This window comes from Aptenodytes patagonicus, chromosome 6 (assembly GCF_965638725.1).
Source record: "Aptenodytes patagonicus chromosome 6, bAptPat1.pri.cur, whole genome shotgun sequence".
Lineage (NCBI taxonomy): Eukaryota > Metazoa > Chordata > Aves > Sphenisciformes > Spheniscidae > Aptenodytes > Aptenodytes patagonicus.
This window is the reverse complement of record NC_134954.1, coordinates 67,515,820-67,532,787: the sequence shown is the minus strand read 5'-3', so window position 1 is coordinate 67,532,787 and position 16,968 is coordinate 67,515,820. Positions and strand designations below refer to the sequence as shown.

Sequence of the window (16,968 nt, the reverse complement as noted above, 5' to 3'; positions counted from 1 at the left end):
CGTGAAAATTTTCAAATTTAGTTTTTCATGTGACATAGTTGGGAATAAGAATGGGTTACAGAATCAGTCTGTTTAAAACAAACATTCATTTTGAGAATGTACATCCAAATGTACGGTAATTAGAAATGTTTTACCATTCACTAAGATTTTAAACATTCCAGATTGTTAGGTAACAAAAGATTTTTAAACATCGGCACCCATTGCCATTACAAGGCTTCTCAAAATGGCATAAGACAATATATATGTAGTGTTCCAGGACCGTACAAAGATCCTGCCTCAATAATTACAAGAATGCACTTAATAAATTATTTCTCTATTTTCTTCTATTAATATGCAAATAGTTTATACAACATAAAAAAGTTAATTTGTACCTACTACAGGTAACATGTATTTAGCTTTTCATCTGAAAGCCCGTAAGACTTGATGACCTGCAAATTTATTTACATAACTCATTTGAAAGTATTTTTTAAAATTTTGTCCAGCATTTAACAAAATTGTGAGTTAAAAAAAGAAAGAAATTACTTAACAGCATTTGTTTTCTTGATTTTGTCAAGTAACTTCACCAGCTCAGTGTTATAAGGCAGGTTGGTTGCTCAGATGGACTAAGACTCCCTATGGTGATAGGTATGTAGTAAATTTGTTCATTTATAAAACCAGATGAAAGCAAGAAAGAGGAAAAGTTTAGAGTTTCAAAAGAACTGAAACTTCTTATTTTTACTAAATTCAGAATAGGCACTGAAACATCATTCCTTAGGGACTTTTCCAGAAGATTGTCTCTTCGCTGGGCATCATTCCATTTTTAAACTAAGGAAAAAAAAAAAAGAAAAAAATTATCAGGGCTATGTAATTAAAGATTACAAAAAAGGAATCATCATATGTATTTCCATCTTATTAATAAAGGAAGTAACTTGCGTGTTTTAGATTTAAGACGTCACAACTACTGTTTTGGTTAGAATATTTTTAATTTCATTATTAGATTTAAGCAACATTGGAAAATAAAAATATATTTCTCATCATGTAATTCTGCATGTGTTATTTGAAAACTGAAGCCCTGAAGCGTAGGGCTAAAGAGTCCTAAACTATGTCTATCTTTATGCTCCAAGACAGTACCAACAAACCATGTAATAATGTTCCTGTTAGAGGTTTGCGTAACTTTTCTCTTAGAGAGGGATATTTTGCAAACTCCCTAGCTATTCTACTCTAGTTTCCCTATCCTTATCATGAGAAATATTTTCCCTAATATTTAATGCAATTTAACAACTTAATTCTTGTCAACCACAAACACAAGGACTCCTTCCCATTTTCCAGACCCATAATGATAAAGTCTGGTCACGTCCTCTAAACTTCCTTAAATGGTCGATGTTTTTCATGCACTGCAGTAGCCCAAACTGAGACCTCAACAGCATTAAAAAGAGTGAATAAATTACTTCAGATCTCTTCCATACACATCATCCATACCAAGAAGTTGTATGCCTCTTCTGGTTTATTGACTCATGTCCAATTTTTTTATGAACATTGTAATACTCTTAGGTAAAAAAACTACTTTACATTTCAAAACCATTGACCAAGAACTGTATCAAGGTGAGAATAATGCTTGGTAACAAATAATAATAATTTTGAAGATACCCTTCAAAACTCTATTCATCAATAAACAAGATTAACTGTATGCTGTGTAAAAACGTGTGCTTACATAACACAAATGCCATCATGAGAACCAATCCTCACCTTTCTCTGTATCATTTGAGGTTTATTAAACATACCTTTTGTCTATGAACAACAACTGTCTCCATCTTGTGAAACACTGTGCATAGGAATGAGACTTTCACACTGCTCACTTTCTTCCGGCATTCTTAAAAGAAACAAATTTATTTATTTACAGTTATACAGTAATATTAAATGAGTTGTTATGAAGTCAACATAAGTATGCTAGTGGTTTGAACTGCAGCCAGTAAAAACATACAAAGACCCCTTAATTTCATAAAGTATACTCAAGTTTGCACAATTTTCACTGCATGTTCTGGGTACAGCAACTATCATAGGGGCGTTATGGGGAAAAAAAAAAAAAACGGACAACTGTGACAGCCACTAGGAAACTTCTTTTAAAAGAAGAAGGTAAACAGACTTCACATCTTTCCATTTTCTGAGCATTACATAGGTTAATAAATGGACTGGCAACTACTACTATTAAGAAATTAGTACACCTGACTATAAAATTAGATGAAAATAAATACAGTATGAGTACTGTGGCTTATAAAAGAGTATAGGATATTAGAAAGGCTAAAGAAGAGATAGGATTATACTTTGTGACTGCCCTACCTCTGAATTCGATGTTTTCTACAAATAAAGGCAAAAATTCTTCTGATTCCCACCATCACTGGATCCCAGTTGTTATAGTGACATAAGAGAGTTGCAATGAAGAAAGAAAAAAATACAGGGACTGCCCCTGCAAAAAATAACCAGGAAAACTGCACCTGGAATTAAAACACAAACATCATTCACTCAAGAGTTTAAAAAAAAAAAAGCATACTGTCTATTTGAAATTATTATTATTGTAAGTTTGAGATGAAGTTTCAGTTCTTCTGGGGTGAAATATTACAAGTATTTTTGTAAGTTATTTGGTACAATTTCTGTAGCCACTGCTAATTCTAATAAATGAATAACCTTTCTTCACTGATCCATTGTTTACAATGGAACATACTGTTTGCGCTGTGGTGTGGATGAAGACTATCTCCAAATAGTCTCATTTTGAGGTTTTAACTGTCTGACTGGTACCAATGAGAAAGTCCCCTAGACACTTCAAAAAATTTGAAGAAGAGAACTCACCTGAAAGATTTGTGCACCTGTTCATTCACTGTGAATATACTGTCACTGAATGGCAACTGCTGAAATCAATGCACATAGACTATACTACTGGAAACTTACAAAAAAATTTTTTTCATTTAAAAAAAAAAGGCAGCACACATTATTTGCCCAATTTAAACTAAATTCTACTTGTATCTATGCTACTACTTGTATCTATCTGCTACTACACTCAGAATGATCATCTGAGACCGTTTAAAACTTAAAATTATAGATGGTTAGAGAAATTAAGGGTGCAAGAACAAGAACTAGTCTCTGAAACGCCTTTAAGGCTAACAGAGCAATCAACCGTAAGCACGCCTCCCCCTCGTGGAGAAAATTTCCAAAGTTGAAGACTTTGGAGAAAAAAGGTACAGTTTTGATACCTAGCACTGGTGTTCACTCTCAAAAATCTAATAAGTTGCCATTGTTAGAGCCTTATGTTATCCTTACCGACTTCTAACAGAAATTCATAAATACATAAGTTACCAAAAGGAATATTTAAATAGTTGTTCAAAATTTGGTTGTAATTTCTTAAGATTCAGGTTTATGTCAGATTATTACAGAATAATAAAGACCCAGAAAGTTAGTAATTATGCATATTGTATAATTACCATACCATTTGACAGTCATATGAAGACTGCATATATTCATAGTTTAATCTTTACATTATTAGCCATGCCAGTGGCATTCTTACGTAGGTTCCTTTTAAGAAATGTGGCCAAAACTGAAAGACAAGGCTGGCCAGAAGCAGTAACTGGAAAGCTTGAAGTTGGAAGCTTAAGTTTCTATTAGCCTATGAGACCTCAGTGAGCACAGGGCTTGGCTTAGGATATTTTGATGTTTGTATGACAGAGACATACTTGCACAAATACACTTGTACAAACAACCTCAAAGTCTAAAGGAGTTTGCCTTTAATTAGGGTCACTCATTTGTGCTTCTAATACTAGCAATTTCTTTTTAAAAAAAAGTAAGAGACAAAGGATTTACCTCCAACAGCAAGAGAAGATACAGTAGGAAATTTACTTTGTTGTCAAAGACAAGTCTTAATGGCCCCCCAATGACCTCATGCTGAACAGTTCAGCATCAGAAGTTGGGAAGAGTTTACATACCCTCAAACATACAAGCAGCAGCCACATGCTAAAAGTCCCAAACAGATAGGAAAGTAGAAACTTGGACAGCAAGTACATAACAGTGAGGGGAAGAAGGAAGAACAGTAATGTAGAATGCGTATGTGCTCGCAGCCCAGAAGGCCAACTGTATCCCGGGCTACATCAAAAGCAGCGTGGCCAGCAGGTCGAGGGAGGTGATTCTGCCCCTCTACTCTGCTCTGCTCTGGGGAGACCCCACCTGGAGCACTGCGTCCAGCTCTGGAGCCCTCAGCATAAGAAAGACATGGACCTGTTGGAGCAGGTCCAAAGGAGGGCCACGAAAATGATCAGGGGGATGGAACACCTCTCCTATGAAGAAAGGCTGAGAGAGTTGGGGCTGTTCAGCCTAGAAAAGAGAAGGCTTCGGGGAGACCTTCTTGCAGCATATCAGTACTTCAAGGGGGCTTCTAAAAAAGATGGTGGCAAACTTTTTAGCCGGGCCTGTTGCGACAGGCCAAGGGGCAATGGCTTTAAACTAAAGGGGGGTAGATTTAGGCTAGATAGAAGGAAGACATTTTTTACGCTGAAGGTGGTGAAGCACTGGCCCAGGTTGCCCAGAGAGGTGGTGAATGCCCCATCCCTGGAAACATTCCAGGTCAGGTTGGACGGGGCTCTGAGCAACCTGATCTAGTTGAAGATGTCCCTGCCCACGGCAGGGGGGTTGGATTAGATGACCTTTAGAGGTCCCTTCCAACCCAAACTATTCTATGATTCTATGAATCAGAAAAGGAACAAAAAAAAAAATAAGAGAACGAACCCCCAGTCCCTCCCTGATTACTGTCCCGCATATGGCAAGATGTAAGAGGCATCATCCGATTGCCAGCTGCCTAAAAACAGTCAGGCTCTGTATTTGCCCAGAGGAAGACAAAGCAGACTTTTCAAAGAGAAAGAAAAATTAAAAGGAACAGAAGGTAACAAGTACGTGGACCACAAACCCCAGAAGGAACCAAGTGGTGGCAAAAGAAAAGAATGGTGGATGAAATGGAAGAGGCATGAAGATTCAGATCACAAAAGACGTTGCCAGCACATAAACTGAGACAACACAGGAAGGTGAAGATTTAAGACAAGAAATAGGAAGAGAGCAAATACAAGGTGTACAGGAAGTTAGATTGATAGGTAGCTACATTTGTGGGGCTTTTTTGTTTGTTTGTTTATAAATACCAAATACATAAAAATTGGAGCAACTCTAACAGTGATAAACTATAAAAATGAGTTAAGAATGTAACTTGCCCTTGTGTTACCAACATCAACTGAAAGGCATCCAACAGAGCCTTAAAGATGTTTTGGCTATTTCAAATGCCTCGATATTGCACAAGTACATGAAGAATAAATTAATTTTAAGAGATCTGGACTCTGTGTTTACTCAGATTAAATAGCCTAGAGATGAAGTTGTTTACTGAGAATTAGAAAAGCATCTTCCATTTTTCAATGTATTCCAGAAGAAAGTTTAATCACTTCAGAAGACAACCTAAGCTTTTTATATATTGATATATGTAACTGCATATATACATGAATCTCTAGAAATTGCACACATATATACATACAAAATTCTTACTTTTTGCTACCAGCGTTAGCTCACATATAAACTTAATTCCATCTTAGTAAAGTGAATTTTTGGGGGAGAAGTCTACAGATTTTTACCCTTGTTTCCTTAATAGCTATCATTAGTTATTTACTTTCCTGTTACAATTTATGTCCCAAGTGTATACTGCAGATACTTTACAGCAACACAAAGACAGTTATCTTACAAACGAATGCTTTATTGTTGTTGGAATCACTGCAAGGTTTTGCTGTATTTCCATGTTGGAATATTCAGCTAATACTAATATGAAACATACTGTATCTCACATATTTGTTACACAAGTATTTATTCAGGGTCTGACCCTCCTCTTATTTTCCAATTTGACTTTCCTTTTTTTATTTTTATCCTTTTATTTTTCCACTTTATTTTCCAAAATCCACACTAAGTGAAAGTGAAATACAAGTTGTGTGGATTTTTTTCCCCATTTTTACATGCCTGCCAGAAAATTTCAGAAGGGTCTCATTAGAATTTACACTTTGCTTGTGAAAACATTGAACAGTAAAGCTTCTTTTTGGCAGGAAACATTCTAAGTGCAAGACTTGACTAATTTCTTGTACATAAGTCAGTCTTGTACAAACAAGTACAAGCCTCAAAAGTTCAAATGTAATGACTGAAAAAAAGTCATAAATTGAACCACCACAGATAATGCACAAACCCCACTTGCTTCAGGGAAGCCACTACTCAAGAGAATGCTCAATTTAAGCTATGGTCCAGGCATAGTCAGAATTTTTCTCTTCTCATACTTTCGCATTTCTATTTGCACAGAGCTTACAAACTAAGCATAACTGCATTTGCTACAAGACTCAAAAGAACATCAAAGCAGTGTAAGCAAGCAGCAGCTGGCAGAGCAGGACCACCATCTATTCAAAATTTCGGAACTAGTATGTCCTCGTTTCAGCTGGGATAAAGTTAATTTTCTTCCTAGTAGTGGGCATAGTGCTGTGTTTTGGATTTAGCATGAGAATAATGTGATCACACACTGGTGTTTTAGTTGTTGCTAAGCAGTGTTTATACTAAGTCAAGGACTTTTCAGCTTCACATACTCTGCCAGCGAGGAGGTGCACAAGAAGCTGGGAGGGGGCACAGCCAGGACAGCTGACCCAAACTGGCCAAAGGGATATTCCATACCATATGATGTCATGCTCAGTACATAAGCTGGGGGGAGTTGGCTGGGGGACAGTGACCGCTGCTCAGGAACTGGCTGGGCATCGGTCAGCAGGTGGTAAGCGGCTGTATCACTTGTTTTTCCTGAGTTTTGTTTCTCTCTTTTGTTGTTTTCCTTTTCATTACAACTCATTATTATTATTTTATTTCAATTATTAACCTGTTCTTACCTCAACCCACAAGTTTTCTTACTTTTGCTCTTCTGATTCTCTTCCCCATCCCACGGTGAGGCGGGGGGGGGGGAGGGAGGGACGGGCAGGGTGAGCGAGCAGCTGTGTGGTGCTTGGTTGCTGACTGGGGTTAAACCACAACAGTCCTTTTTGGCACCCAACGTGGGGCACGAAGGTTGAGATAATGACAGATCTGACCAGAGCATGTTAAAATGAATTTGTTATAAGCATTGTATTAGTTTAATAGTTGCTGGTCACAATGTTATTTGTTCACATGGTTGTGTTATATAAATCCTCATTTGCAGTGCGTACTCCCTGCGGTGCTGTTTATCACTTTTGGGAGATGGGTCAGGATTATAATTTTGCTGTACTGTGTAACATTGGCTTATGATACAATAACATTACTGGTAAAAAGACTAATTTGGTATTTGTATTTGGTATTGCCATCATCTCTGTACCTCAGGCGCCATCTCTCGGAAATTATTAATAATGACACTCTTCACCTTTTCTCCTCAGAGAACCAATCTATAGGGAAGACGAGGGGGTGATGCTTTCCCCAGTTCTTTCACCGTCCCTTTCTCCTTCAGGCTAGTTACACCAGCTCTCGAGAATTTTGAATATCCTTGGTGTGTTCAAGCCAGCACGCTCCTATTGCTATGTCTCCTGAACATGTTTCAGATCTTGTTTAGGGTGAAACAACTATTTAAAAATATCACTCGGAGATCTGCCCCGAGGCTGGATGGTCATGGGTGACATGGCATATGGGAGAATACAGACACGTACTTAGAGAACTTCTCACCTCTAATAGTCTGGAACTCCACTCTCAAACAACTACAGGATCCTGATGAAGTGATAGAATGCTTGAAAAAAAACCCCGCTGTGGTTATTCCAAAGAGGCACAACTTACCGCACTGTGCTGGGCCTTGACTAGTATCTACCAAATGCTGCTCAGTATTATGCAGCACCCTCAGGGAGAAGAGGGGGAAAACAAACTGACAGGCACTGTGGCTACTCCAACCCTCACGACAGGCACTGCGGCTGAACCAGAGAACCAACCTGTGCTGGTATCAGTCACCCCTATACACAAGAGGAAATGTTGGAAGCAAAAGTCAGCTTGTTTAGTAAGGGATGATGAAAAAGCAAGGAGAGGAGGAGAAGAGGAAGAACTCATAAACGAGATAGAAACCACCTGATCCCTATCCCTGAGTGAGTTGCGAGATATATGAAGAGATTTCAGCCATCGTCCAGGCGATCATGTTGTGACCTGGCTGCTCCAATGCTGGGATAATGGGGCCAGTAGCCTGGAATTAGAGGGTAAAGAAGCCAAGCAGCTGGGATCCCTTTCTAGGGAAGGGGGCATTAACAAAGCAATTGGAAAAGGGGCACAAGTCCTCAGCCTCTGGAGGTGACTACTGTCAGATATGAAGGAAAGATATCCCTTCAAGGAAGAGGTTGTATGTCACCCAGGCAAGTGGAACACCACGGAGAGAGGTATCCAGTACCTGAGGGAATTAGCCGTGCTGGAGGTGATTTATGGTGACCTGTACAACGAGCAGTTATCCAAAGATCCAGATGAAGTCCAGTGCACAAGACCTACGTGGCAGAAGTTGGTATGGAGCGCACCATCATCATATGCCAACTCATTGGCAATACTGACCTGGAAAGATGAAGAGGGACCAACGGTGGCTGAATTGGCCAGCCAACTCCGGCAATACGAAGGAAGTCTCTCTTCCTCCCTCGTCTTGGCTGTGGAGAAACTGTCCCGGGAGGTCCAGCAGCTCAGAGAGGATAGGTCCTACTCCCCACCTGTATGGACCAGTATCTCAGCTATTAGGAGTCAGCATTCTTCTGCTCAAGAGAGAGGATATAAAGGGTACACACCACAGGGCACCTATAGTTTTATCTGCATGACCATGGAGAGGACATGAGGAATTGGGATGGAAAAATCTACCTCAGCCCTAGAGGCACGGGTATGTGAGTGGCAAGAAAAAACAATCACACAAGGGAGTTCTTCCAGGAAAATTGCTGCTCCAGTTTCCAGCGGGCAGTTCCCCAGACAGAGCAGAAGGGCTGATCTTACTCCTGATCTTAATGAAGAAACGTCTGACTCGTACGTACAAGAAGTGAGAAATGAGTACTGTGATGAGGATTAGAGGGGCCCTGCCTCCAGCCAGGGGGAGGAAAGGGACAACCGAGTTTACTGGACTGTGTGGATTCGGTGGCCTGGCACATCAGACCCACAGAAGTATAAGGCTCTAGTAGACACCGGTGCACAGTGTACCCTAATGCCATCAAGCTATATAGGGGCAGAACCCGTCTGTATTTCTGGGGTGACGGGGGGATCCCAACAGCTAACTATATTGGAAGTCGAAGTAAGTCTAACTGGGAATGGGTGGCAGAAGCACCCCATTGTGACTGGCCCAGATGCTCCGTGCATCCTTGGCATAGACTACCTCAGGAGAGGGTATTTCAAGGACCCAAAAGGGTACCGGTGGGCTTTTGGTATAGCTGCCTTGAGAACGGAGGAAACTGAACAGCTGTCCACCTTGCCTGGTCTTTTGGAGGACCCCTCTGTTGTGCAGTTGCTGAAGGTCGAAGAACAACAGATGCCAATCGCTACCACCACGGTGCACCGGCGGCAATATTGCACCAACCGAGACTCCTTGATTCCCATCCATAAGCTGATTCATCAACTGGAGAGCCAAGGAGCGATCAGCAAGACTTGCTCACCCTTTTAACAGTCCCATATGGCCAGTGCAGAAGTCTAATGGAGAGTGGAGACTAAGAGCAGACTATCATGGCCTGAACAAAGTCACACCGCCGCTGAGTGCTGCTGTGCCAGACATGCTAGAACTTCAATACCAACTGGAGTCAAAGGCAGCCAGGTGGTATGCCACAGTTGATATTGCTAATGCGTTTTTCTCAATCCCTTTGGCAGCAGACTGCAGGCCACAGTTTGCTTTCACTTGGAGGGGTGTTCAGTACACCTGGAACCGACTGCCCCAGGGGTGGAAACACAGCCCTACCATTTGCCATGGACTGATCCAGACTGCACTGGAACAGGGTGGAGCTCCAGAACACCTGCAATACATTGATGACATCATCGTGTGAGGCAACACAGCAGGAGAAGTTTTTGAAAAAAGGAAGGAAATAGTCCAAATCCTGCTGAAGGCCAGTTTTGCCATAAAACAAAGTAAGGTCAAGGGACGCGCACAGGAGATCCAATTTTTAGGAATAAAATGGCAAGATGGACGTCGTCAGATCCCAATGGATGTGATCAACAAAATAACATCCATGTCTCCACCAACTAGCAAAAAGGAAACACAAGCTTTCTTAGGCGTCGTGGGTTTTTGGAGAATGCATATTCCAAATTACAGTCTGATTGTAAACCCTCTCTATCAAGTGACCCGAAAGAAGAACAATTTCAAATGGGGCCCTGAGCAACGACAAGCTTTTGAACAAATTAAACGGGAGATAGTTCATGCAGGAGCCCTTGGGCCAGTCTGGGCAGGACACAATGTAAACAACGTGCTCTACACCACAGCCGGGGAGAATGGCTCTATCTGGAGCCTCTGGCAGAAAGCACCAGGGGAGACTCGAGGTCGACCCCTAGGGTTTTGGAGTCGGGGATACAGAAGATCCGAGGCCCGCTATACTCCAACTGAAAAAGAGATATTAGCAGCATATGAAGGGGTTCAAGCTGCTTCGGAAGTGGTTGGTACTGAAGCACAGCTCCTCCTGGCACCCCGACTGCCGGTGCTGGGCTGGATGTTCAGAGGGAGGGTCCCCTGTACACATCATGCAACTGATGCTACGTGGAGTAAGCGGGTCACACTGATCACACAACGGGCTTGAACAGGAAATCCCAATCAAGCAAGCCAAGCGGTTAAAGCCTCTCTGGTATGGAGGACGATGGCTGAAATACAAATATGGGGAGGCCTGGCAGATCGATTATATCACACTCCCACAAACCCGCCAAGGCAAGCGCCACGTGCTTACAATGGGGGAGGCAACCACCGGATGGCTGGAAACATATCCCGTGCCCCGTGCCACCGCCCAGAACACTATCCTGGGCCTTGAAAAGCAAGTCCTATGGCGACATGGCACCCCAGAAAGAATTGAGTCAGACAACGGGACCCATTTCCAAATGGGTCTCATAGACACCTGGGCCAAAGAGCACGGCATTGAGTGGGTGTATCACATCCCCTATCAGGCACCAGCCTCCGGGAAAAATCAAACAATACAATGGACTGTTAAAGACTACACTGAGAGCAATGGGTGGTGGGACGTTCAAACATTGGGATACACATTTAGCAAAGGCCACCTGGTTAGTCAACACTAGAGGATCTGCCAATCGGACTGGCCCTGCCCAGTCAAAACTTCTATGTACTGTAGAAGGGGATAAAGTCCCTGTAGTGCACATAAAAAATACGCTGGGGAAGACAGTCTGGCTTATTCCTGCCTCGGGCAAAGGCAAACCCATCCGTGGGATTGCTTTTGCTCAGGGACCTGCGTGCACTTAGTGGGTGATGCGGGAGGATGGGGAAGTCCGGCGTGTACCTCAAGGGGATTTGATTTTGGGTAACAATAGCCAATAAATTAAATTGTATGATGTTAATTGCTATATAACATTATATATCATCACCTCTATAGTGGCTGTATGCCATATCAATGGTATTACAGCAAGAATCACCCAGATTAATGAAGAATGAACTTTGATGAAACCGAGCAAAGCATAGCCATAATGGAACCAGAACTGGCTTCAGCGTGCAACAGTCCAACACCACACACCATCTCTCCTGCCCTGAAGGACTGTTATGACAGATGGAACCCAAAGTCATGGACTAAATGAACACAACGAATGTTTTACAGGGATGGCCCATAAACTAAGGGAATGATACCTGTGTGTATATATCAAAAGACAGGAAAAGGGATGGTGGTTAATGGGAATGTATTGGAAAGTGTGGGACCTGGGCATGACGTAGATGGTAGAGAATAAGGGGTGGATACTGTCCTGGTTTCATCTGGGATAGAGTTAATTTTCTTCCTAGTAGTGGGCATAGTGCTGTGTTTTGGATTTAGCATGAGAATAATGTGATCACACACTGGTGTTTTAGTTGTTGCTAAGCAGTGTTTATACTAAGTCAAGGACTTTTCAGCTTCACATACTCTGCCAGCGAGGAGGTGCACAAGAAGCTGGGAGGGGGCACAGCCAGGACAGCTGACCCAAACTGGCCAAAGGGATATTCCATACCATATGATGTCATGCTCAGTACATAAGCTGGGGGGAGTTGGCTGGGGGACAGTGACCGCTGCTCAGGAACTGGCTGGGCATCGGTCAGCAGGTGGTAAGCAGTTGCATCACTTGTTTTTCCTGGGTTTTGTTCCTCTCTGTCTCTCTCTCTCGTTGTTTTCCTTTTCATTACAATTCATTATTATTATTTTATTTCAATTATTAAACTGTTCTTATCTCAACCCATGAGTTTTCTTACTTTTGCTCTTCTGATTCTCTTCCCCATCCCACTGGGGGGGTGGGAGGGGAGGGTGAGCAAGCAGCTGTGTGTTGCTTGGGTTAAACCACGACATAGTATTGTACAGTTAGTTCTAAGTTTGGTCAGTTTTGCCCATTTTTATTGATATCATTTTCAGCTAAGCTATTACATGACTAAACTGCTTCCTAATTCACATAAAGATTTATCATCTCAGTAAAGATCTTCATGTACTTCAGTAACTGTATTTAGGCCAAGGTGCTCAAACGCTGACTAATTCACTATTTTCAGCCTAGAAAAACACATTACCTGGCACATAATTTTACTCCCTGCTTTCTAAAAAACTCCTGCATCCTCTCCATACCACATGCCTATACACACATTTAACGTCAATGAAATACAGGTGTCACCAACAGTCAAAATGCACACAAGCATGTGATGGGAAATGCTTACACTTTAGCCAAGTGACAAATACACCTGTGTCTACACTGAGAGGTGTCAAAAGGCATAGCCATAATGGTCTATGTGGGAATGCCCTGCCAAAAAAAAAAAAAAAAAAGGAAAAAAAAAGGGGCATTATCCCTGTAAGAAAAATTAATCTTGCTTGAACAACAGATGCATTATAAAACCAGGTTGAAAGCTATTTCAAAGAGTTAAACAGGTGATTTAAGTTTCAAATTAAAATTTTAGCAGTAGGATTACTTAAATCCAAAATAAAGAACAGAAACAAGTGATTCTGCTTTCAGGAAATAGAAACAGTTATGTGACCACCATTTAAAGAAAAAACAAAAAAAACCAGTAACTGCATGCTTGCAGTATATGCTAAATAATAATTATTCACATGAAATTAAGAATTTGATATTTCTTGCCACTGACTAAATAGTAAATTCAAATATTCAAAGTTAGAGTTGAAGTTCATGCATAATTAAATATTTAAAACTGAGAATTCTACCCCACCAGCATGAAAAGAAAAGTATCTATACAGCTTGAAGAGTAATATAAACTAACTTCATATAGTTTCTATTCTAAACTCATATTATCAGATTCTTTTCTTTCTTTACATGGAGGGTTTTTCCACAGCTATTACCTCAATACCAGTGCAACTAGACTAACTTAAAGGAGGACAGTTAAATGGAAGCCTAACATCCACATGACTCTAATAATGTGCAATTAAGCCTTGTAACTGTTACATTCCTTTGTGGTAAACCTGCAGATTTTTGGTTTTGTCACTAATTGACTATTTTCAAGATAGGAAGTCTGTAACAATTCTATAATTGTAAAGGTATTAAAGATGTGCTGTATTTGCAGTTGTTCTTTAATTCCGAGAAGTGCCTGTTCAAGATAAAGCATTTGGCCAGGCATTGCTGATGACTTTGGGTACTTTTCGTACAAGCCACATCTTAATCAAATAAATTTAAGTGTGCAAGTGCATGTTTGCAAGTGCAAAATCACTGTAACTGTCAACATCAAGAGAGTATTAATTACAACACAGTTCAACAATTATTAACAAGCAACAGAAGTAAAATACCATTCATTGTATGCATCGTTAAAAATACCACTGCCATTTAATTCAAAGAAATTCTGTTAATAATGCTCAAAACTTAGTAGTACGTTACCTTTTGCATGCACATGTCAGCTATTATGGACAGAGGTATTGTAAGGCTTAGCGCAAGTGTGCCTATCAGTGATGAGGTAAGAAAGCAGCCCCTAAAAGATAATAATAAATAATAATAATAATAATAATAATAATAATAATAATAATAATAATAATAATAATAGCAACAACGACATAATAATAATGAGGTCTTATTTAGAAGTTAAAAGACAACTAAAGTAATTCATCAAATTGCAGAAGACATTTGATCAAGCTTACATGTGAGTCATTGTTTGTTTTAATAATCTAAAATTGAGATACCCACACTCTCGTAAATCTGTAAAACTGCATAAAATTCTTAACTAGAGTATTCATGTCTTCTGGAGTGAGGTTTAATTCCCATACAAACCTTTTGAGATGATGGAAAATTCACTACTTCACATATAGTGACTTCACCTAGAAAAATCTGCGGTTTGTTTCCATTTTGAAATAGTTTAATACCAGCTAATAACAATTAAATCTGTTTTGCCCCAGGCTGGTTAATTAAAAAGAAAGGTTACCGATGTCTAGAAATCCTACCCAAAAAGAGAAATTTTTTTACGAATAGACAAATTCTTAAATTAACAGACTGTGCTTTTTAAATCTCACTCTAAAATACACCCTTGAAATCACTCTTCGGAGCCTCAGTAAGACTTCTCTGCATTCTACAAGTGGTCTCATCATATTTCCTAAGCAGGAACAAAGTTGTTAGACTTCTCTAAATCACTTAGTCACAAAAAGCCATTACAATTTATTTAAATGACAGAACAACAACACTACATGCATACGTCAGAGTAGTACTCCTTAACAGCCATAGAAAACTGACCCTTTTTCCCAAATTCCTTTGCAAGTCATAATTAGTTTGCAAAAGACTGATTTATTGACTGAAGTTTTAAAAATCTAATAATAATGATAGAACCTCAAAGTATATGTAGGACAGACCTAAGAGAACACGTGAGCTCCTGAGATCTTTGGCATTTCGATATAAACCTAAGGCTCTATAAATAAAACTTGACTAGCCTGAGCCATTTTGATGCCAAGTGAAGAGCATAACATCCAATATAAAAAACTGCATTCCCATTTTATGATTGACCAAGTCAAAAGTTACCAAAGCATAGTGAGGCTTGTTAGCAAATATTCCTCTATGAAACAGCCTGTTCTATCATATGAAGAAAATAAATACAAGGGGGTCTCTACCTAATTCAAATCAGTAATGCCCACTACTGAGTCAGCCTCTTATTTCAAAGGCATCTAGAATTTATTTATTTATTAAGATAAAGGCAATTCTCATCCTTGGCAAGTACTGAAAACAGTACCAGCTATGCTTTTTTTGTGGAACTGCAATCAGTTTTTAAGTTTTAAAGGGAAATCTTGTAGTTGCAATTTTTGTTAGAATTCTAAAATTTGGTTTTTTACCTACTCAATCTTTATTCTGGTTACTGTACAAATTAAACAGATGCAGCATCACTGAAACTATATTCATGAAGTGTGATTCACTGAAGAAACTGCTGTTTTAATTCACCTCACAGAAATTTGTTAACACCTTTTAAACACAAAGATTTGAACACACGTTTGGAAAACATTTTCTAGAACATGACTTCATGCATGTATTTCTCTCGTTAAACTGGAAGAGTACTCCCAAACCAAGCCATTAGGTCCTCCCTGACCTCCTACACTGACTTCCAGCCAAGCAAAAATGACCAGTTTGTATATTTGTAATCACTTTGCATTGTTCTGTGTCTTTAAAACAAAGAAAAATGTACGCAGATGAGAAAGGAACAGAAAGGAAACAAAGCATTTTAGATACTCTGCATTTTTGCAAACTTCCTCCCCAATATTCTAAATCCCCTTCTATACCTTAAGAGAATACTTCTATATCTCTGCACTGACTACTATTGAATTAGAACCAACCTGTCCACCAGAACACTGTAAATGAATAAATGGTACAGAATCCAATGAAAACTTATCAGCAGGTTGGGGGGGGGGAATTAATTGTCACATCTACCACTACATTATTTAGTTGGCATTATGTGGTTGGGTGGAGTAAACAAGTAGGTTATTATTTACTTCCAAAGTAAAGTTTGTTTGTTATTATTTACTAATAATAACACTAATAATTTACTATATATAATACATATAATTTACTAATAATAATACATATAATTTACTAATAATTATTTGTAAGTTATTATTTACTTCCAAAGAAAGAGTAGAGGACCATACTAGTGGCACACTGGACAGGCAAAAGGATGATGTCAGCACATCTCTGAAATTAGTCCTAGTCCAAAATTCTAGGGAAAGGAACTGGAAATAGAAATAGCTCTTTAATTGACTGGATTATCATTCCGAGTAATTACACAAATGGCATGTGTATAAAAAAGTCTGTGCACACCCATGTACTTAACCCTATGCTAGTGCTTGATTTTGGGACAAGAGCCAAGTTTAGGGTTTTTGGGGGTTGTTGTTTTGTGGGGGTTTTTGTGTGTTGGGTTTTTTTTAATTATTTTGCCTATGTTGAAATTGCACTTAACCTTTTTACCAACTGATACTGAACTGTAGTCTAATCTTACAGGATGGCATTAACATCACAAAAATATTCCATCAATAACATTTATAACTAGGACTGGTGTAAGAGTTTGCCAATAAACAAAAAATGTCATGATTAAATTTCCTAAATAACTTTAAACTTGATCTGAAAACAAACAAACAAAAAAACCCCCACAAACACAAAACTTTTCATGGAACTCCACCTAGATTTTTTGTTGCAGTACTGTCGTGAACTTAGGATCCTAGGATTACAGATGTCTCCATTTCAGAGTAGCTATCCCATGAAGTCTTCCAGTCTCTCTACCAGAGAGCTGAGAGTCTGAACGCCAAGGGTTCTCAGGCAAAAGCTCAAACTGCCACACCTATTCAAAATGTAGGACTGAAACTGACATCA

At 39.6% G+C, this 16,968-nt stretch overlaps 1 protein-coding gene across 2 annotated transcripts in view; it reads right to left on the bottom strand.

Annotated features, from left to right (window-relative positions):
• Positions 1–297: 297 nt before the first annotated feature.
• SLC35F5 (solute carrier family 35 member F5) overlaps positions 298–16,968 on the bottom strand; it is a 38,000-nt gene continuing 21,329 nt past the window's right edge. The window contains exons 14-17 of one of the 2 annotated variants that reach the window (XM_076343059.1): positions 14,011–14,101; positions 2,317–2,471; positions 1,726–1,849; positions 298–804 (exon numbers count right to left, since the gene is read on the bottom strand). In XM_076343059.1, the coding sequence (XP_076199174.1) occupies positions 1,768–1,849; positions 2,317–2,471; positions 14,011–14,101 (328 nt within the window). In that variant the 3' untranslated portion in view covers positions 298–804; positions 1,726–1,767. The remainder of the gene's footprint in view (positions 805–1,725; positions 1,850–2,316; positions 2,472–14,010; positions 14,102–16,968) is intronic. The other variant, XM_076343058.1, reaches the window with a different exon arrangement.